The sequence below is a fragment of the Protopterus annectens genome, chromosome 13.part0, assembly GCF_019279795.1.
Source record: "Protopterus annectens isolate FY-2018-M chromosome 13.part0, PAN1.0, whole genome shotgun sequence".
Taxonomy (NCBI): Eukaryota; Metazoa; Chordata; order Ceratodontiformes; family Protopteridae; genus Protopterus; species Protopterus annectens.
The window spans coordinates 1,169,770,961-1,169,793,633 of NC_056747.1; the positions used below are offsets into that span (position 1 = coordinate 1,169,770,961).

Sequence of the window (22,673 nt, forward strand, 5' to 3'; positions counted from 1 at the left end):
CCCTGAGCAACTGTTTGAATTCTGATAATCTGGGTCTTAGTCAGGATTTCTTTTATTTTTGCCACAGAAACAGAAATAATGGAGTGGTGGTTCTGATTACATGTGCCTGCTTCCTGGAATGGCAGTGTATTTCTGGAGGCTTACAAAGGACAAACGAGCTGTGGTCTGCCTGTGAGCAGCATTGGTTTCTGCCCTTGGATTACTACTAGTTTTCATCAAGACTTGCACATCCTGAAACACCACAGTTTTGCAGCCTAGTGCGGTAAACACCTGTAATACTGCAGTCAATTTTTTATCCTATTGTTGATTAGGTTAGTCCCACTAGGCTAGTAGTCCCTGGACTTTTCTTTGGAATAAGGGTAGGAACTGTATTTAATTGCATAGATAGTCTGCCATTGTCATGAAATCTGTGCTTATTTGATTAAAGCCCATTTGAATGAGTTTAGCAGTACAGTTGGGCAGAGGCTGACAAATAATTGTAACTTGCCGTGATGTTTGGCAGTTTCGGAGTTGGTTTTTATGGTCAGGGTGTGGGAGCACAGAAATTAAAATGCAGTATTGTTTGACGAAGGTGATGTAAAGGAAGGAAAATCTTCCTTTACACTGAAGTACAGCGACCTTAGAGTTGATTATATTAAATAGGGTTGTATTGGCTTTTCTGATAAAATCTTGGCGGTGCACAACTCCCGATGCCGCAATGTTGTATACCATATAGTTATTGTATTTTGTATTCGCAATGTATAGTGTATTTTGTATTAGTGTAGTATGTTCGGTGTTGGTAATGTAACACTATATTTGTTAAATTCACTATCTGTTTGAAATTTCTGGTGTTAAAATGTGATATCAGATGTACTTGTCTGATATGAATGAAAGATGAAAAAAAAGCTTCATCATTCATCGTATGTGCCATTTTCGGCTGTTTGTTTCTGCCTGTTGGCGTGAGTCATGGCTGGAAAATGTCATCGTATCACTTCATTTGCCCTGTTAAGAAGTGTTAAATCAGTAAATAGACAGATAGGAGAGTGCCAAATAAAACAGCCTTATGCGTGAAATGGTGGTTTGATGTGGTGGGTCCTTCCACAAAAAATGCATTTTATATTATAATTCAAATGCCATTTCAAATAGTTTTCTTTGAAATACCATTCCAAGTGTTTGGTATGCCGTCATTTCATAGATAAGGCACAATTCATTTTAGTCTTGAATGGAAGTATTAATTTTTAATTTTATAAATCAAATAATCTAACCGCCAGTTAAAAAATGATGTTTGCTAATTTAGGCTTTAAACGGCCTTTTGACAATACTTTATTTTTAGCATCCTGACATAAGTATTTTTTTGTTTTGTTTGTTAAAAGACAATTAAATGTTACTAGCTAGATGAATAAATCTTACTTTTTTACTGGTTCTACATAGTTGTATGACCTTAACCACTAAGAGTTAAACTGCAGCAGAAAGTTTATTGCAAGGTTTCTTATTCTTGTATTTATTTTTTTAAGAACGACCGTGGAAAGGCTCTGAAAGGCATGGATATCACATGGAACAACATGGAGAAAAAAGAGAAGATGATGTGGATAAAGAAAGCTGCAGATGACCAGAAACGCTATGAAGTAAGTAACGTTGATCTATGGTAAAGACAACTGCCATGTCACTCTGAAATTGCTGAATCATTGAGCTTCCTACTATTCTGCAGACTCAATGAGGTAAAATGTCTCACGGGTATAAAAAAAATGTTTGCATGGTGGTATTGTCATTCTGAGTACTTTCCCAGTAAATCTGTGTGACTGGTATAGGCATGGATTTTTGGAGCTCAAACTCTGCATATTGGACTTCACTGACCACAGGATCATGAGTAGATTTGGTCATCAGAAGGTCATTAAGGGTACAGGAGGGCTGAGTATCTGGAAACAGCATTCTTTTCATGAGAGAAGAATAGATTACACTCGGCATTAGTGTTTGGGAAGGGGGGACATCCCACAGATATTAGTGGTGGTGAAGTGTGGCCAGGGAACAGCTGTGCACTTATGTCTGGCTACATGCCAAAAAGAGAAGAAAATTTGTAGTGGTCACCCAGACGGTTTTTGCAGTGGGGTGGAAATTGTTAGAGTAGTGGCCCTCCTGCTACACGGCCACTGTCACTTACTGTATTATTTTTTATTTATTTATTTTTTTTGCTGCTGCCAGGTGGCCATCAGAGCTGCTGCATTGGAGTAGCGCTTAGGGAAGGATGGCGGTCTGTCACCCATTCACCTGTACTTAGAGAAGGCTGGTGGTCTCTCTGTCACCCATTCACCTATACTTACTTAGGAAGGATGGTGGTATATCGGTCACCCATTCACCTGTACTTACTTAGGGAAGGATGGTGTGTCTGTCTGTCTCCCATTCAGCTGTACTTATGCTGCTTTTTGCTTCCAAAACGTGACTTTGAGCCATGACCAAAAGGGTGTGTGTGTGTGTGTGTGTGTGTGTGTGTGTGTGTGTGTGTGTGTGTGTGTGTGTGTGTGTGGTTAAAAGATTAAAAGCGAGGAAGGGGTAGAGATAGTCAGGCAGCCAGCCAATGAGCAGAGCTGCCTTCTAACAAATAATTATTCCCTGAAATACAGGTATGAATGCAGAGTCATTGGAGTGGACTGACTTTTTCAGCTTTGTGAATTGTCGAATAGCTCAAAATCCCTAACTGTATTTCAGACATAACTTAGACCAGTGGATGAGAAATCTCAGGTTTGGCATCCAAGTTCCTAATTGATAGGGGCAGCATATGAACACTTGATGTGTACAAGCCTGTATTGTAACTGTAAAATTCCTTGGTGGTGTTTGATGCATGCCAGAAATATACTGGTACATTTTCGGTAAGTTTGGCTAGGCATAAAATGGTTCTTGTGTCGAATAACCTAGTAACTATATGAGCCTATAGAATGAAAATGGAAAAGAGTTAAAATTCTTTTCATATTGAAACTTGTATGGTAGTTTGAACTAATCAGGCTAACATTACTTCATCTATCCTGCTAACGTGTACATGTTTTTATTAAAAGAATACTATTCATATAGTGAAATGATGACTTTTTTTGTGTTGCTGATTGTATACTTTTTCTCACTAAATATATCTTGATCCATGTGGTGAAGAGATTTTTTTTTTAGTTGTGATAGCAGAAAGTATAATTAGCCTATTCTTACTGTCTGCTTTAGTTGAAATGATGGTGCATTAAAAAAATGTAGCTACTTTATTTGATAGTGATATTTAAGCATATTGGAGTCTGTTGTTATAATGAATCTATCATTTCTGTGTAAACCAGTTTTGTTTGCTGACATTATCTGTGTAGAATTTGTTAAACTGCAGCAAGTTGGTGATTTTATGATCTTTAAAAAAACATGTATAATATAATTTCACTTATCTGACTGTAAGAAAGTTCATAGGTTAGCACTAGGCTAACTGCCCTTGTGAGCCATTGTAAGCCTAGCCAATTATCCCTTGTGAGACTCAAACCCTGCACCTTGTGTTTGTAAGGCAAACACCTTAACCATTAGGCCACCCTCCCAACCCCTTGTTTGGTTTGTTATGTACTGTACTTCGATAGTTCAGTTTTGGATAGCAGAGTAAAATCACTGACCCCACAACTTAAATTCGCTGTTCGTTTTAAAGGTCCGTATTTGAAGGCTATGATTGGATTGTAAGGTTCATTTCCTGAAGTTAATGTTTTAATTCTGGCACTGACGTTCTAATGTGCCTTTAAATTCTAGGGAAGTCTGGTCTGATTAGATGGATGCACCTTCACCTTGGCAGCCTGACTCAAGTGGCATTGTGGCTGGGAGAGGTTTGGCTCTGTTTGGGAGGGAATGAATGGTGGAGGAAGGGGGGGTATTTTCAACACAGGAGCATTCCCTGTTGAAAGTCAGGGCTAGACATACATGAATAGTAGTACATCAAGGGAGGGTGAGTACCCCTAAAGCTATCTGTAGGGGAGTACATGGGCATGAAAGTTCTCTTCTAGTACACTCCCCTACTTAACATGCATCCTGGTCTCTAGTGGGGTATAATTTAAAAAAGTTCTTAGTCTTTTTTCCATCAAGAATATGGCAGACAGACAAACAGAAGGCCGGTTTCAAACTCCAGACCCCTGTCCTACACTGATGAGCGGGACCACCTCCCACAAGGGTTACTTATCATGGGATGATAAGAAATGTATATTGGTTAATGGGAGGATTGGAGGGTCTAGGTCTTAAGCCATCTTAAGGTTAAGAATCTTGGGTAAAAATCATTGAAGCACTTATTAAAACAGGTTAGTCACATTTCAAGGCTTCTATTAAACGTTCAGGTGCACAGTTTAAGACTTTTTTGCTGAGTTTTACTGATCACACTTTCAAGCAACTAATTAACTCTGAATAGCCATTATCACTTGATCAAAATGTAATGCGTTTGTAATTGCCACTCAGAACTGTGATCGTAAAATATGAAACTGACTGTGTTTCACGTTTAAATCTTTTCTTTTTTCTTCTTCAGCGTGACTTTGCCCTCTGCATCTCCTTTACCCGCCTATTATTTCTGGTGATGTTGGAGTTATTAGAAACCATAGAAACCTTCTTACATTATACAGTTGTTCAAACAGTCAAGTGCATTTTTTTTTTTTTTTTTTTACTGTTATCACCATTAGTCAGGTCAAGGTGATACTGGGCTAACTCTCCTACTAAAACTGTTTCCTAAAGCAACAAAATCAAGAGTTCATCTGCTAGCTCAGAGGCCTTTTAAACTCCATTGTTCCTTTTACTTATCTGTCTCAGCAGATTTGTGGCTGTTTAACTCACTGACATTTTTTTGCTTTGCCAAGTTTTCATCATGCTTCGTTCGCTCTCGCCTAACACTCTGGTTCACTCCGCTCCTGTATCCTACCCCCAATTCCCGCCAACGTCCTCTTACTCTACGTTTATCCTTCCACAGCACCAACCACATATTCCTCAAACGAATACCATCTCTTCCCTCCAGAAAAAAAACAATCCATAGAATTTCTCCCAATAGTAACACCCACTCTTGTTTACCACCCAGGACTCTTTCTCAAACTGTTTTAATCTTTGTCCCCATAACTATCAAATTACATCTCTACAACCAACCCCAGTAATCCTCCTAATGTTTTCTAATCTTTATTTACAGCAAAGATGAAGTTAAATAATATGCCCTTAACTATTCCTCCTCACGCTACTAGCTTTCATCACCAATTATCAAATTCACCTAATTTAAATTCTTAAGACTTCTTCAACCAATCCCCAGAAAGAGTATCAACATCTACCCAGCCTGCCTTTCTCCATAACAACCTATCTCTACAAACAAACCATATCTGATTTATTAATCTATAAATATCTCAAAACTAAGTATGCAAATTTTATTTTTATTTATTTTATTTTTTATTTTACATTTGTTTACTGGGAAAGTCCGACTGGAACAAGGTCCTTTTACAGCGGAGGCCCGGGGAGAAAAGCTCCATAACGTAATGGTACAAATACAACAAATGGCAAAAAAAATTCTGTACAGAGGCATATATACAATCAGAGCTCCATGTCTTTATATGACAACACATAATCCACAAATGACAGAAAATTTCTATACAGTAGCATATGTACAGTCAAGGAGATTTTTCGTACCTTAGTTTGATTTGACCAAGCTTGTTATATAGATAGCAAAACTTTGAATTCCGTATTGGTAGTAGAAAGCATAAAAATGAAGGAATGGAATCTGGAAAATAATGCTATTCGGGAGATATGTCATAGTGTGAGAAATAGTTTGTAGGATAGTAGTTCCTGATGGGGAGTGTTTGAGTAGTACAGAATAGCTGCGGAAAGTAGTGAGGAGATGAGGTGTGGCAAGTTAGGAGGAGAGCAGAAAAGATTTTATGTGATACAGGGACAGAGCCATGATTGCAAGAGGTGTGACTAGTGATGTCTTGAAAAGTGAGATGGATGGTGCAGAGGAGATACTTTGGGGGAGATTATTCCATTCCCTAGCAATGGTGTGGGAGAACAGACTTTTCCCTGCAGTGTTATTGGCTTTGGTTATGCAGAGCAGGGTTTTGTTGGATGGGCGTAGAGGGCAATTTGCAGAATATTGGTTTAGAAGTTGGTTTAGGGCTGGGGTTTTCAGAGGGTTCCTTATGTTGAAGGTGAGGACTAATTGGTGATAGCTAATTAGCTGAGGGAGTTCTAACCACTGTAGTTGCTTCAGGGCAAGACAGTGATGACTTCTAAAAGTGGAGTTAGTGAATTTTGCAATTGTATTGTCCCGTTTTTGGAGGTGATAGTAAAGGTAGGAGGTATGGATTTGGGTTTATTGGGGGTAACAAGGAGTGATTTTGTCTTGCTAGGGGTTAGAATGAGCCAGATATCGGTAATCCATCCTTCCACGGAGCAGAAGGATTCTTGGGTGAGCTTTTGAAGAGTGGTTATGGATGGGGCTGAGCAGATTAAGGTGGAGTCGTCTGCATACTGTGTAAGTGATGCATGCAGGGTGGAAGTTTATAGTTTGTTAGTGAAAATGGTGAATAGTAGAGGACCCAGTATTGATCCTTGTGGGACGCCTATAGTAGTTGGTAATAGAGGAGATGGTGTACTTTGCCATTTAACTGATTGTTTTCTGTCAGAGCTTCTAAACGATGAAGAAGTAGAAGGGGCAAAGGATAAGGTTGACAGATTGTCTAAGAGTAGGTTATGCGAGACCATATCAAATGCTTTTGATAGATCTAGGAATATGGCTGAGACAAATTTGTTGTTTCTTAGATGGTTAATCTGATTGGTAAAGGAGAGTAGAGCAGTGGTTGTACTATGGTTTGGGTGGAATCCATGATGTGTGGGGGAGAGGAGGTTATGTGAGGATAAGAAGTGCATTACCTGGGTGTGAATACATTTCTCCAGAAGCTTAGAAAGGGGGGACAAGATAGCAATTGGCCGGTAGTTTGATAGTTCATAGGAGTTTCCGCCTTTGTAAAGGGGAATTATATGTGACACTTTCCATAGATGGGGTACGTAGGTTTGTTGTATAGAGCGGTTTATAAGAATTCAGACAGGGTAGGGTAGTGATTCTGCAGCTAATTTTAGAAACTTTGTGGGTAAATAATCTGCTGCGAGTGTGGTGGGTTTTAGTTTAGAGAGTAGCTTATTAACAGAAGAGGTTGGTACAGGTGAGAGTGTGAAGGTGGGCATGTTAGTTTGTTCTACAGTCCGGGTGGTTTTAGTGTACTTGTTGGATAGATAGTGCGAGGATAGATTCTGTGAAGTAATGGTTGAATTCTGAAGCTATGCTATCATTATCAGAATTGTTGTTTGGAGATGGGGTGGTGGTTTTGCCCGGTTTTAGAAGGGTATTGATGGCCTGCCAGAACTTTTGGGGGTTTCTAGAGTGCTTGTTTTGTATGTCTAAGTAGTAGTTCTGTTTATCTACTTTTGTTTGTGTTTTGGCCTTATTTCGTAGTTCTTGATATTTCTGTTTGTCTTGGATAGTGTTATTTTTCCAGTTTTTCCAGGCATTGTCTCTGGCTATTAAGGCTTTTGTTGTCCTTTATAGCCATGGGGAATAGTTAACTTTAGTCCTGAGTTTCCTGATGGGAGCTAGTATATTTAGTACATTCATAAAAGTAGTATTAAAAAAAATCAACTGCCTGGTCTAAAGGTTTTTAGTGGATTCCAGTCCTGTTGCTGGAAAGAGTTTGTGGATTGACTTTGTGCTCATCCCTAGTCTCCTTGAATAGCATGGATTTGGGTATTTTTGCCTGTTTACAAAGGAAGAATGTGGGGCAGTGGTCACTCAGTGCATCAGGTATGCAGCCCACATGATAATTTTCTGTGGGGATATTAACTAGTGTCCAATCTAGAATGGAGGTTCTATTGGATTTTTTTGTCTACTCTGGTGGGTTCTTGGATTAGTTGTGAGAATCCAAATAAGTTAATACGGTTTGAGGGGTTGTTGGAGTTGCAGGCTAGCCCGTCTAAGTTTAGGTCGCCTAGCAGGATGGTTTCTTGGGGTAGGTTGATTGTGGCCCATTGTAGTATCTCTTCTGTTATATGTGAGTTATTTCCTGGAGGAATATAACTACAGAGGATGTTTATTCTCTTTTTGTTTTTAAGGGACATAATGGAGGCTAATGTCTCTGCATTCTGGAATTTGGGAAGTGGGATTTTTAGTGGTTGGAGGTTGAGTGTATTTTTAAATGAGATTGCAACTCCACCTCCCTTTTTGGTACCTCTGTCTTGCCTTAGGCTGTTATAGCCTGGGGGAAGAATTTCATTGTTTTGTGTGGCAGGTTTTAACCGGGTCTCTGTAACGGTTAGTATGTCTGGGGAGTAGTGGGATATGAATGCGTGAAAGTCATGTAGTTTGTTGAATATGCTACGTGTGTTTATATTGATAATAAGTAGGTCTGACTTGTGCTTCTGGGATAGAATTGGGTTGCTTGGACCTGGGTTGGGGTGTATGTCCCCTGAGATTAGTAGCCATTTTCTGAAGAATAGTATGATTTTTATGGTGGGCGGCCACGGTGGTGCAGCGGTTAGCGTTGTTGCCTCACAGCAAGAGGTTCTTTGGTTTGATCCTCAGCTGGGGTGCCTTCTGTGTGGAGTCTGCATGTCCTCCCTGTGGTCATGTGGGTTTCTTCCAGATGTTCCGGTTTCCTCCCACATCCCAAAGACATGCTGTAGGTGGACTGGACACTTTAAATTGGCCCTAGGCATGAGTACGTGTGTGCCTTCCTTCGAAGGTTGGCCGCCGGGCTGGCAACTCGACACTGTAAAACTCCACTGCCAATCATGAGCGGACAGATGATCCGCTGTGGCGACCTCTGACCGGGAAAAGCTGAAAGGAGAAGACGAAGTGTGAGTTTTATGGTATAGGCTATATCTGTGTTTTTTGGGTACTGTTAACCTTTTGTGAGGTAGTGTGGTTGCTGTTTTGTGTATGTAGAGTAATGAGTTGTTAATAGTGTGGAGCATATTACTATATTTGTGTGAGGTTGTGTGTGTGTGTGAGGTTGTGTGTGTGTGTGAGGTTGTGTGTGTGTGTGAGGTTGTGTGTGTGTGTGAGGTTGTGTGTGTGTGTGAGGTTGTGTGTGTGTGTGAGGTTGTGTGTGTGAGGTTGTGTGTGTGAGGTTGTGTGTGTGTGTGTGTGTGTGTGTGTGTGTGTGTGTGTGTGTGTGTGTGTGTGTGTGTGTGTGTGTGTGTTATGTGGTAGGTAGTGTTTGTTGGTATGTTCGAGTGTATGGATGTGGTGTAAGCTAGAGTGCTGAGAGTTAGTAGTAGTAGTCCTAGTGTGCCTTGCATGGTGTGGATGGGGTGTACAGAGGAGATTGTTGTGAAGTGGAGGGTGTGGAGTGGAAGTGGGAGTGGGTCTGATGACTGAGGGATGGTAATAGGCTGTTGTGGAGGGGTTTGGGGATATATGGGCTATAAATATAGGAGTATTGGGGGCAGGTGGAATTTGGGGGTAGGGAGGGGAGCGGAGTGAGCCGAAAGGGCGAACAGAGCGGGCTAGAGCAAGAGAACCTAAAGCTGCAGAAACCTATCAGTAACAGCAAGATATTGACTGAGCAAGAAGGCAGCTTAGCCTAAAGATAAGGTAAGGTAAGATTCCATAATAATTAATCTGTGGTTAGCTTCCCTAGGAGGGAGTTGGGAAGTTGGAACTATAGAATGGGGAGTATGCTTTAACTAAAAATTCCACCCAGCTATGGTAAGGGTGGATTAGTAGAGTATGCATGGCCGGCCTTAGGCATAGGCCAACTAGGCGGCCGCCTAGGGTGCCGGTCTAGCAGGGGCACTTTTCCAGTATTTATTTGGTGTAGGTAGACCAGGATGGGGGCACCAGGTAATGAGTTGGGGGGTGCCGTGGAGCCCTTTTGCCTAGGGCACCAGTTGACCTAGGGCCACTCCTGAGAGTATGTTCCTTATGTTTATTATCAAATACCAAACCAGGCCTAAAATATAACTGGCCACACTCTCTTTCCTCTGTAAGATATCAATTAAAAAATTAGTGGAAATGTTCACCCCATCCCAAGTCCCACTATTCATAAAACTGTCACTTCCAACCCCAAAGTAAACCAGTCACGTAATAACATCTCAGCAAAAAACAGAACTCAAACTCGCCTTACTAATTATGAACCTAAGAAGTATGTGCATTATAATCCATGACGTACATGCCTGCCTTGGCACATACACTCTTAATGTAGTCATAGCTACTGAAATTTGGTTAAAAAAAGAAATAAAGGATAATGAGACCCCCCCCCCACTTCAGGATACAATATACTGGGGCATGATGGGCGAAACAAGCATGCAGGGGGTGTAGCAATCATCTGTTAAAAATTCCCAGACCACCACCTTACACCCACAGGAAATACCCACATTTGACAATGCTGAACTTCTAACAACACTCCTAAAAATAAACAATAGGAGAACTATATGTTTAACAGCAGTTTGTGGACCACCAGGGAGTAACACTGATACTGCTGAAAGCATCCTGTGTTGGATATCCCAAAAAATTAACCATGAAGATATAATACTTGGAAACTTTAAGTATAGACTGGCAACTCATTAATTCCACTACCCTCACTGAATCTATAAATGTGTTCAACTTCAGACAGTTAATAACCAACACCTACTAGAATCAGTAAAACTTGAGGGAGCTGCTCAACATTAGACTGGACTTACAGACAAACCAGACAAACTGACAAAAGTAGTCTGCCTCTCAGATAGCATAAAGTGACCGCATACCAACATATGTTTTTAGGACTCGCCATAACCTTGGTAAACATATTTATAATCAAATATGAAATGTAACCAACTTCAGCACAGATGTTTTCAGTAAAACACTAAAACAATATAACTGGAATGTACTTAGAACAATGCCACTAGATATTGCTGTTGAACACTTTAATAACATATTCTTACAGAGCTTAAATAATCTAGCACCAGTACGTAATAAGAGTAAAGTCCAACCCTGCGCCATGACTGACAAAAGAAACAAAAATAATCATGACAGAAGGGGATAAAGCCTGGAAAATTTGGTATGAAAATAGAACTCAAAATGCCTTCCAGCAATTTAGACATCCTTATAAAACTTGCAAAACTCCATGTCAAACAGGATATACAAAGATACTAACCAGCCTAGAAAACAAACAAAAACTACCCAAACGATTTTTAATTGTCATTAAATGAACTGTTCCACCCTGGCAGGACAACCACTCCCTCCCCAAAAAGAGACAATACAACAGACTTTACCCCACACAGTTTAATTCCTACATTATACAATCCGTATTCTCTCTTAGAAACTAATATATCTGCTCCCCTCTCTCTACTCTGTTCAGTCAAAAAGATACACAGCTGTTCAGTTTTAGTCCAGTACCTACCTGGCTGATAAGGAAGTTGCCTTCCCTGTGTCCATACTGATTAGTAGGTCTGCACAGAAAAATATGTCCCATCACTGCGGGAAAAAAAAATCTACGTCCTATCACTGCACAAAAGCGGCACATCTACAGAGTTTAATACCTGCAGATCGTTAGCGATTCCACCCACTCCCAATGTATTGGAGAAATGCATCCATATACAATTGATGCAATACCTAACCTCAAATAACACAACATGGCTTTTAGGTTCATAGGTTAGTACTAAGCTAACTGCCCTTGCGAGACATTTTAAGCCTAGCCAGTTATCCCTTGTGAGACTCGAACCATGCACCTTGTGTTTGTAAGGCAAACACCTTAACCATTAGGCCACCCTCCCAACCCCAAATAAACTGCCTCTGCAAGGCTCAAACTCAGGACCCTGTATACTATAGTCACAGCAGTTAACCACTAAGCCATCATAGGCCCCAGCACAGCATCACTACTGCTGTACTACATTTTACCAATATAATAATCCAGCATAGAAATAATGGTTTGCTTGTGTCCACCATGTTCTTAGACTTGTCAAAGGCATTTGATAGTGTCTCGCACCAGCAACTGCTCATTTGACTCGCCTCAGTAGGACTTTCACAATACTCCTTGTTGTGATTCCTTAGTTACCTGTCTGGAAGGCAACAAGCTGTTAAATGGCAGCAAACCTACTCATCCTTTCAACCAGTTACTACAGGTGTTCCTCAGAGGTCTATCCTGGGTCCTGTCCTGTTTAATGTATTTATTAATGACCTCCACACCTCCACTCATCATGCTAGTTTAGATCAGTATGCAGATGCAATTCAGCATTAATATGTGCAGCCTCAACAATAAATAAACTCCAAGACATTACCTAAAAATCTTTCTCCTCAGTAGAAACCTGGCTCAAAGAATCAAACCTCCTACTCAACCCCAGGAAGACTAAGTTCATGCTTTTCACCTCAAAATGTTGCTAAAATCAAAAGTATTTTTTTTACCATAAAGTCAGCAAATACTGTCATTGAAACTGTAACTCACAGTAAACTTCTAGGCATTATAATAGATGACAAACTCAAATATGACTGGTGTATACTGCACACCATTAAATCTACTCACCAGAAACTAGGCACCCTTTATAGGATAAATGGATTCCGTACAGATACTGCAAGAAAAACTCAAGCCACAACCTTATTATTGCCGACTGTCTTATACGCCGCTCCTATCCTAACAAACATAAACAATACTCAAAGAAAGACATTTGCATTCCGCTACAGTAAAGTAGCTAAATTTGCCACCAATCTCCCTCATAAGACCCACTATTGTCATACATTTAAAGCAATTAAACTGTCTTGAACTACACAACTACCTAATATATTCACAACTAACTACAGCACACAGATTCATTCATGATCCAGAAATATGGCCTGTACTACAAACTTATTACAGACCTACTGTCCAGCTAGAGACTGCCACTCTAGTAACAAATTTTTGTTACTTTCAAATAAGTCAAATTATTTTGCAGGAGACTTGCTCCACTCCCAATGTGCTAAATTCTGGGATAGTATCCCCACACAAATAGAACTCTCTGACAAACTCAGTAGTTTTAAACCACTGCTTAAATGACATCTTAACCCATCCTGGTCCTGTATATGCTCTGTGTTCACCGTATGATATTCTCCACATAGTCTTCTTAAACAGAATATACCCAACCTTTCACTGTAATGACAAACAATTTTTATACATACCTGGTGCCTGTACAATCCACTATGTTGTATGTGGGCTTTCTCTTTAGTAACTTTTACCTCTGTAAAATCTTAGAATGCATAAATGTAAGTACTGTTTGTGTATAAATGTAAATGTAAGTACTGTTTGTGTATAAATGTAAATAGAAATGAACTACACTGTATTTAAATGGAATTTAGTATAATGCATAATAAGCAAATGGAGCTCTTCTCCCCGGGCCTCGGGTATTACCCAGTCAGACTTTCCCAGTAAACAAAGACAAATAAATAAATTAGTTTATCTGGCAGAAGAGTGAGATACTCTAATCTTGATTTTTTAACGGGAAAAAAAGAAATCTTTTATTTGAGTGATGCAGTGGTTAACATCGCCACCTCACAGCAAGAGGTTCTATGGTTCAGTTCTCAGCTGGGGTGCCTACTCTGTGGAGTCTGCATGTCCTTCCTGCATTCACATTGGTTTCCTGTAGGTACTGCGGTTTCCTCCGACATTCCAAAGACATGCATCTGGAGCGTTTATGTCTGTGCCTCCACTGAAAATAGTTCTGTCCTAGTTGAACTTTCCCGGTCAACAAATGTCAAATATATAAATAAATTTGTGATTGCATGTTAGAATGTCAGTCCCATGTGATTCACAGTTAAACGCGACACCCATTCTGTATTCTTCTCATAAGAATATATTTAACAGGTTGATGTCCCACTTGAAGCACTCCATTAAGATGGCGGTGTCGATGTCTCACTCCATCATTGTCAAACTAAAGCCCATTGTTTAAGTCTGTAGTCATATTGAGATGCTTTTATCTTGAGGCGACCGTTAAGTTATTGTGTACAATTTCTGATAATCTTAAAATAGCAGTGTTTACGCCTAACATGCAGTAAAACTACCATTAAATTATGGTTTACTATCATAATTTCGAAAATAAAAAAAAAGTGTACTTATTAGTGAAGTGTTTCGCCGAAAGTACACAATTCTGAACGTTCCTAATATTGGAAAACAGCTGTTAATGTTGAAAATGACGCTTACGACATTTTCGACACTTAACAGCAATCCCACCCTTCCCTTAACTCCCTAACTAGCTAGCCTAACATCACATTTATGCAGGGGGGCAAACCCCCCTGTTGGGGGGCTGCACCCCCCCCACACACCCCCTAACTTAATATTCCAACTCCGAGATCACACTACAGTGAGGAAAGGGATCTATTTCCCTAACCACACTGTACCGCGATCCCTTTACATGAGCGAACGTTATAATTGCGAATGCACAGTCCATTCGCAATTATACCATTCGCTCACATAACCTGCCGAAATATGAAGTATTCGAACATCTGTTGTTCGATTACTTCATAGCCGTGCAATTGCACAGCGAAAGTTTAATGGTAAACCTTAAATTATCATGTATTAGTGTGTGTGTGTGTGTGTGTGTGTGTGTGTGTGTGTGTGTGTGTGTGTGTGTGTGTGTGTACAGTAGCAGAAATTAATTAATTTCCCATCTAAACTTCTGCTTGGAGTTTTGGGTTCCTTTTATCTTGGAGCTTGAACATGTTTGTATAAGCAAACTGTATTGCATTAGGGTTCTGGCTGATATAAGATGTCACTGACTAAATTGTGTTACTTTGTAGCACTGGTAGTTCTCACTCTATTGTTTCTGTCTAGTGCAAACAGAGAAGCTTTGCATTCTTGGAAGATGATGGTTAACTCCATAATAACTTAATGTGGGAAAGAATGTGAGTCATCAGAAAGCGAAAGTGTCTGAAATGTTTTTTTTGACAGATACAATATTTTCTCCATTTCTGCAGAGAGAGTTAAGTGAAATGAGGTCGCCAAGCACGCCAGTGATCCAGAGCAGCCAGGGCAGGAAAGTTAAGTTTGAAGGAGAACCAAAGAGGCCTCCAATGTACGTATTACCCATTGCAACTTTTATATATTTATATATATATATATATATATATATATGTGTATATATGTGTGTTTGTGTGTGTATGTGTGGAGGAGAGAGGGGGTGGTGCTGTACTGTTCATTGTATTGTGTACAGGAATATTGATTATTGTTGAATCTTTGTGTTTGTGGGTGTAATCTAGGTGGAGGAATTGAAATACTTAGAGGCAGCTGGGGTATAGAGGGGTAAAGCCCTATCACCTGCTTTCAAATGCTGGACGAATGGTCATATGGGGGATAGGAGTTAGATTAATGCCATCTAATCCATCTGGGGGTGAAGCGGAACAGTCCTCTGCAGTACAGACAATCAGCAGAGGGTGGGTGTTGCAATAAGGGCTGGAGAGAAATACCCAGAAAGACGGCACATTTGGACACTGTATTTTTATTGTTGGTTCTTATGCTAAAGTTCATGTGTCGGTTGCTAGAATTGTGAAAGGTTATGCCTGCCTTAGTTGCTGTAGGTTAGTGTGAACTGGGATAATAAAAGACCTCTTGCTCTTTGAGGATGTTACTTCTACTAGAGTTCACCTGTGTAGTTCCCCACCCTGGGAGCAATTGGGGATAATGCTGTCGATTATTCAACCACATCACATCATGTGATCAGGAAGGAGTAATGTAGATGCTCTAAATGGGTGAATGGGGTAGGGGGTTCAGTTGGGTGGCTGATGATCAGAAGAGCCTGGTAAGATTCTGTAGAAATAAATAAAATAAAGGCAGTGAAGCATTATTGGATGTTATACAGTTTTCAACTATTTCATTTGTTCTTTCTTTGAAATCGGCTGTCATGCACTTTGGGGTAGGCAAAGCACTGCTGTGTCGTTCATTCCTTTGCAGATTACCTACTTAATCTATTCCTGGTTTCTGCCCATAAATAAATTGTACCTTATTCTTACTGTGTTGTATACCTTACTTCATGAGTGGTATACTGTGTTTTATCCACTACCTCTTCAGTATTGTTAATTTGCATGCAGTTGCAAGACTGCAACTTTAGAGGTTGGGGGCATAAACAAAATGGATAAAAATGGAATGATTAATAAAAAAAATAAATACATTTTTGCTTTTTGTTTCCTCACTTCTTTAAAAAAAAAAAAAAAAAAAAAAAAAATCCCAGGAATGGTTATCAGAAATTCTCTCAGGAACTTCTTTCAAGTGGAGAACTAAATCATTTACCGCTAAAGGAACGCATGGTAGAAATTGGTAGCCGATGGCAACGTATTTCCCTGGCGCAGAAGGATCATTACAAGAAGCTTGCAGAAGACCAGCAGAGACAGTATAAACTGCAGCTAGAACTTTGGCTAAAGGTGAGAATAACTGAACACAAAAGTTGATAGGAAAAAGACCTGTTGTTTTGTAAACCATGAATAAGAAATAGGGCAGCCTGTATGAATGAGCTTAGAACTGTACGCCTGAGTGAAGGTGGTTGTTCTTTCCATGCAGGGTTTAATGCAACACGTGTTATACCCTTAAAACCTGACCTACTGTGTGTTCTGATTTTGTTTGTGGAGATTCTAAGGCAGTGCCCCCTTTGTTCATTTGTATCCTGTAGGCATCTGTAGTAAGAGTAGTTGATCTTAGTTTGGAGGGACTTTTGTAGCAAGAACTTAACTGCAGGGCTTTTGTCACCAGACGGCTATGACATTCTGGTACTGCGAGTTCTTCCTAACCCACTTTCCCTATTTGGTCAGTGTGTAAGGTCACTTGGCATGGTTTCTCCCCGAGATTACCAAGTGCTTTGGCCAGGTTCCTTTGCAAGTGCCACCTTAGGTCCTGTAAAGGGGGGCGGGAGGAGAGGTCCATTTACAACTCCCTTGGAATTGATGGAATGTGCCGGATGTTTTCACTTCATTGAGTTACAGATTCAGTGAAACTCTGACTCTGTGTACTCGAGATGTTTGTTCAGGCACCGTTGTATCTGGCAGGTGTCCAGGACCTGTACTGGGTTTTCATTATGATTAAATGTACCTGGGCAGGGTTTTACTTTATGTGCTGGTACATCATTGTCACCCATTGTGTACCACTGCAAGGGCCTCCAACCACAACTTATTGTCCTTGTCTCTTTCAAGCCCCCTTGTCCTGACACAGTTTCCCTAGATTTACAAGTATTATGAAGCATAGGCACAAAACACTCCAACAGGTGTTAATGGTCACTCCCTTCACCCTGTCCTGCTGTTTCTAGTCACAATTAGGGAAACTATGCCACGAGTTCTAGGGATTTTAGCAAATTCCATATTTTGATCTAAGGGGAAGCGTCCCTACTATCTTTCCCTTTAGGACTTTGTTTTGGAGAGTTCCTGGGGGGGGCTCATGCCAAAAGGATTGTGGTTAGTCCCAGGATATTTCACTGTACCCAAAGGATGCTGACTGGGCATGTATGGCTGGGGTTTTAAAAAAGCAGACCCCTTGGGTAGTCTGTTGCGGATCTATTTAAAGATGTAAAATTAACTACAGTGTCTTCCACACACGAAATGTTCTTCCTGTAGTGGATATGTTTAAAGACCTGATCGGAAGTAGTTAACTTCATTTGATCAGCAACCTGTGGGATTTGGATCGGACACTGATCCGAGCCGGCAGCATACCAAGCAAAAAGATCCGAGCTCCAAGCTCCCCTCTACCCATACCACATTGCAACCTCCTTCCAATCCCCAGATCTCATTTGCTGTGGCTTTGCCAGCACGGGATTTTTGAGCTCCAGGCAAGTTTGTGAGTTAGAAAGTTGTTAACTTTCTGTCAGTGTAGGCCCCCCTTCCGGCCCGTAGTGTTTGTGTGTGTGTGTGTGTGTGTGTGTGTGTGTGTGTACTATATCGGAAAGTCAGAAAGTGACTTTCTGTAAGTGCACAGAGTGTGGACACAAGCTGTCGCCAGCCGACTGTCACACTCTTTGTGTAGTTTGCTTGGGGGTGCCTCATTTGTCATCAGGCTGCAAAATCTGTGCGGTCTTCAACACCTGAACCCTGTGGGATCGCAGGAACAAGTTGATTCTGGCAGGTCTTCTACCCGCGGAATCAACTTCTGCTTCTTCTGCTTCCACAGCTTCTTCGCCAGCCACGGCTGTGGCTGTCCAGCCATCCGGCCCTCCTCCCCTGTCCGGGACTCACCCTCCCACCTTGCCACAGGGAGAGAGAGAGGCCAAGCAAGAGAGAATGAAAGAAAAACACAGAGAGACAAACAGAAAAGGAAAAAGATAGAGATAGAGAGAAGGGCCGCAAGCGGCAGGCTGTGTTGGATCCAACGGCCCCTCCCGCTAAGGTGATTTTGTCTCCTGTCAAAGTTACTAGACCATCCTCCCCTTGGCTCCGTTTACCACGTTTTTCTCCGGATCCGGGGGAGGCTCGACCAGCCTCAAGGTCATCTTCGCGTTGGCGACGTCCTCGAGATCTACTTGGAGCATCTCTAAAGCAGACATGGATCGGATGATGCAAAGGTTTCTACAAACTCAACTGCAGATGGGAGTGTTGCTGCCCCCCCCCCCCACCGGTGCAGGAAGTTCGGCTGTTTTTCGCCCCGATAGCTCCTTCTCCGATCCACCATTGGATTTCAGAGCCTATGTATCCAAGGAGCCCCGGAGTCAGGGGGTCGGCACTGATGGTACCTTCTACCTCGACGCTGGCCATGCCCTTGAGTCTGTCGGATCCGAACTCTCGGAGCTGAGAGTTTGGCGTCGGATCCAAGGGGATGAGTGCGTCATCGGCTCCGTTGTGGTCGGGGCATACCATCCCTTTGGGTCCGGCCTTTCCAACTTCGGCTCCGATCCCTTCGTCTGATCCAAGGGTCGTGGCTACCCACACCACCAGTTTCAGAGAAGCCGGTTCTCCTTCAACGTTCGATGTTGTGGAGAGGGTTCTCTCTGAAGGATCAAGACCCCTCACTCTTTCCTCGGGGTCCATCCCTGCCCCCTTGCAGCTGGGTTTGTCTTCCGTCATCCAGTCCCCCCAGGGACAGCCTGTGTCTATTACGCCCCAGCCAGTTCCCCTGGAGGAACACAAAACCATTTGTGAACCCTCCCCGGAGAGTCCACCCGAGGAGGTTCCTCACAAATGCCAGTGTAAAAGGAGGCACTTGGACTCCCCTGAGTCCCTCACTGAAGATACCGACTTGGAGGAATGGGAAGGTTCCCCCAGATCACCCCCCGAAGATGTCTCCTTCGGCGACATAATGGAAATAACTTCGCCAGAGGGGGGGGGGGTGGTCTGCCCAAAAACCTTCCTCTGACGAGTCGGTTTTCCTGGAGGCGTTTGACACAGGTCCATCTACCTCTTGGGTGTCCCCCCCAGCTGACCCTCTGGTGGACCTTATCACCACCAGAGCTTGGAAGGAACCGGACACTGTGGAGCCAATACCCAAAAGGCCCTACAAAATATTGAGCCCCCTGGCAGATTGAGCTTCTTGGAATAAAGGTTTCCAGGTTGATGCCATGGTGGTGGTGGCGGCCACAAAAAAGGAACTCACCGAGGAAAGTTCCTCGGTCCACCCCCCAGACAAGGAGTCCTGGGCAATGGACCATCTTGGAAAACAGACTTTTGCTTCAGTTACCTTTACTGTAAGGGCGCTGAATTACTTGGCCCATGTAATTCGACTGCAGCAGGACCTTGTGAAAGAGTACGTAGAGTCTCCCCCGGAGTCCATGTCGGCTGAGGATAAACGGACTTCTCTGCTCATATGGCCACTCTCAAGTCTGTGTCCAATACGTCCCTGCGTCTTCTCTCTCACACCAGCGAGGGAGCCGCTAGGGCTAGTGGGTCCGGTATCGCCTTAAGGCATCATGGCTGGCTCCGTCTTTGCGATTTCTCGGAACCCTTCAAGGGCATCCTTCGCTAACACACCCTTTGACGGTTTGACCCTGTTCGGGAAGACTGTTCACGATATGCTTGTCCAGAGCGAGAAAGAGAGGAAAACGCTGTCAGCCATTGGGATCCACTTCTCTAACCCTCAAAGGTCCTTTTCCAGGAACCAGCAAGGGCAAAAGAAGCTGTTGTTCCAGAAATCTCAGCAGTCCCAGAACGCTCAGGACTCCTCCTCCCCCAGAGGCAGAGGGGGACAAGGTGGACGCCGGCCTAGAGGCAGAGGGGGGCCAAAGAACTTCGGGTCATGGGAACCATTTTCAGATTGACCTGCACAGCAACCCTGAGGGGTTGCCCGACTGCTCCTCTCTGGAGGCAGTTGGGAGGCGTTTTTCGATGCACCTAGCCCAATGGGAGTCCATCACGACAGATCGCTGGGTGCTTCAAATAATATCTAGAGGCTATTCTATTCCCTTCACAAACAAGCCCCCTTACACAAGGCGCCTCCCAGACGTCCCACCCAGTCAGAGGGAGGCTGCGGCTTTGGAAATACAAAAGCTGCTAGAAAAAAGAGCTATCCAGCAGGTGCCCCCAGACCAGTCCAGATCAGGCATCTATTCCAGGTTCTTTTTGGTGCCAAAAAAGATGGGGGACCTAAGGCCGATTCTTGACCTATCAGCAATGAACCTGTTCATTGCCAAGGAAAAGTTCCAGATGGCCACACTTCAACCCATCCTGCCCTTCTTGCAGGAGGAAGACTGGTTGTGCTCAATAGACCTCAAGGATGCATGCTACCATATCCTGATGGACAGACGATCCAGGAGGTTCCTCCGCTTTTGGCTAGGAGCCAGTCATTATCAATTCAAGGTCCTACCCTTCGGTCTCACCACAGCTCCCCAGGGTGTTCACCAAGGTCATGGCAGTTGTAGCGGCCCACCTGAGACTTCAGGGCATTCAAGTCTTCCCATACCTGGATGACTGACTCCTCAACACTCCCACCATGCATCTACTCATACTAGCCAGAGATTTCTTTCTCCGGATATCACCTCGGCTGGGGATCACCATAAATCTCAGGAAGTTTTCCCTACAACCTGTTCAAATGTTAGACTTCATAGGGGCGAGAATAGATTCTCTTCAGGCCAGGGCATTTTTGACTCCAGACAGACTACACAGCCTGGCACTTCATGTTAGCGCTTCTGCAGTCCCCTGTCCCCCAGTAGAATTAGTCCTGAGTGCCTTAGGGTCCATGGCAGCAGCTATCAACCTGATCCCTTGTGCTCATATGCATATGAGAGTATTACAGTGGACGTTGCAAGTTTAGTGAGCCGTACTACATCAACCTCTAGATTTTCCGATTCCTCTGAGCAGTGTGCGCAGAAATTCTCTCATGTGGTGGCTCTGATCCCGGGATTTGCGGGAGGGACGCCCCTTTGTTATGCCCCAACCCCAAGCCACGGTGACCACAGACCACCTCCTGCCTAGGGTGGGGGGGGGGGCACTGTTCAGGCAGGACTGTCCAAGGCACGTGGACTCAGAGCGAGACCGTTCTGCATATAAATGTTTTAGAGATGAGAGCGGTCCTTTTAGTGTTGCAGGCCCTTCATGGTTATCTTCCTCTGGGAACTATTGCGATCCAGTCAGACAATATGTCAGTGGTCTGGTATATCAACAAACAGGGGGGAACCAAGTCTTATCCCCTTTGTCGAGAAGCCATGAGAGTTTGGAAATGGGTGATCTTCAACAACCACTTTCTGATAGCAACGCACATTCCGGGTCGGTCCAACATCTTGGCAGACAAATTGAACAGAACTATTCTTTCTCCCTACGAGTGGTCTCTGAACCCCTGTGTAGCAGAACAGGTCTTCCTCAAGTCGGGTCAGCCTTGCTGCGATCTCTTTGCATCGCCATCCAACGTGAAGTGCAGCGAGTTTTTCGCTCTAATTCCCCCAATGGGGGAAGCCCCCAGAGACACTATTGTTCATGCTTGGCCACTTGGTCTTCTTTATGCGTATCCCCCGCTCTCACTCATGACAAAATTCTTACAGAAAGCTCGTCGGTTGGGGAGCAGAATTATCCTCATAGCCCCATTCTGGCCTTGTCAAGTCTGGTTTCCCTGCCTGCGGTCTCATCTCTTAGCTCCACCCTGGATCTTGGATCCCATTCTGGATCTGATTCGTCATCCCTCGGGAATGCTTCCAACGAATCTGGACAGCCTGAACCTCGCAGCTTGGTTACTCCAGTTCCCCTAGTTGATAGGACTCCCAGTATCTCTTCCTCTGTTAAATCCATCTTGGTTGCGGCACATAAATCCTCTACCAGGAAAATTTACTGTAGCAAATGGAGACGTTTCTCCATTTGGGCTTCACAGAGAAATCTGGATCCTTTTACCGCTCCGATCCCAGCGGTATTAGACTTTTTGTCTCTTATCTTCCTGCAAGGAGCCAGCTCTTCCACAGTGAAGGTCCAGCTGGCGGCTATTTCCCATTTCCATGTAGGGGACAATTTAGGCTCTCTCGCTGCTGCCAAAATTTGTAAGACCTTTTTGAAAGGCACTTTTCTTCTGAGACCTCCTATTAAGAATCCGTCCCAGCCGTGGGATCTGACTTCGGTTCCTCAGGCCTTAGTTGCGCCTCCATTTGAGCCCTTAGCATCAGTTGACTTGAGCAGTCTTCCATGACAAGAATTTTTTCTGGTAGTTGTCACCTCAGCCAGGAGAGTATCGGAGCTTCAGGCTCTTTGTATGAAACCCCCATATCTAGTGTTTCATAAGGATAGGGTGTCTCTCAGGACTAATCTGTCTTTTCTCCCTAAAGTTGCTTCTGAGACCAACATTAATCAGTCTATTAATTTG

General features: G+C 42.9%; 1 protein-coding gene across 2 annotated transcripts in view; it reads left to right on the forward strand.

Annotated features, from left to right (window-relative positions):
* UBTF (upstream binding transcription factor) overlaps positions 1–22,673 on the forward strand; it is a gene marked incomplete at its 5' end in the record, with an annotated part of 198,277 nt that overhangs the window by 86,802 nt on the left and 88,802 nt on the right. For both annotated transcript variants that reach the window (XM_044055172.1, XM_044055173.1), the window contains 3 exon segments: positions 1,494–1,604; positions 14,906–15,003; positions 16,156–16,345. In XM_044055172.1, coding sequence (XP_043911107.1) covers positions 1,494–1,604; positions 14,906–15,003; positions 16,156–16,345 — 399 coding nt within the window.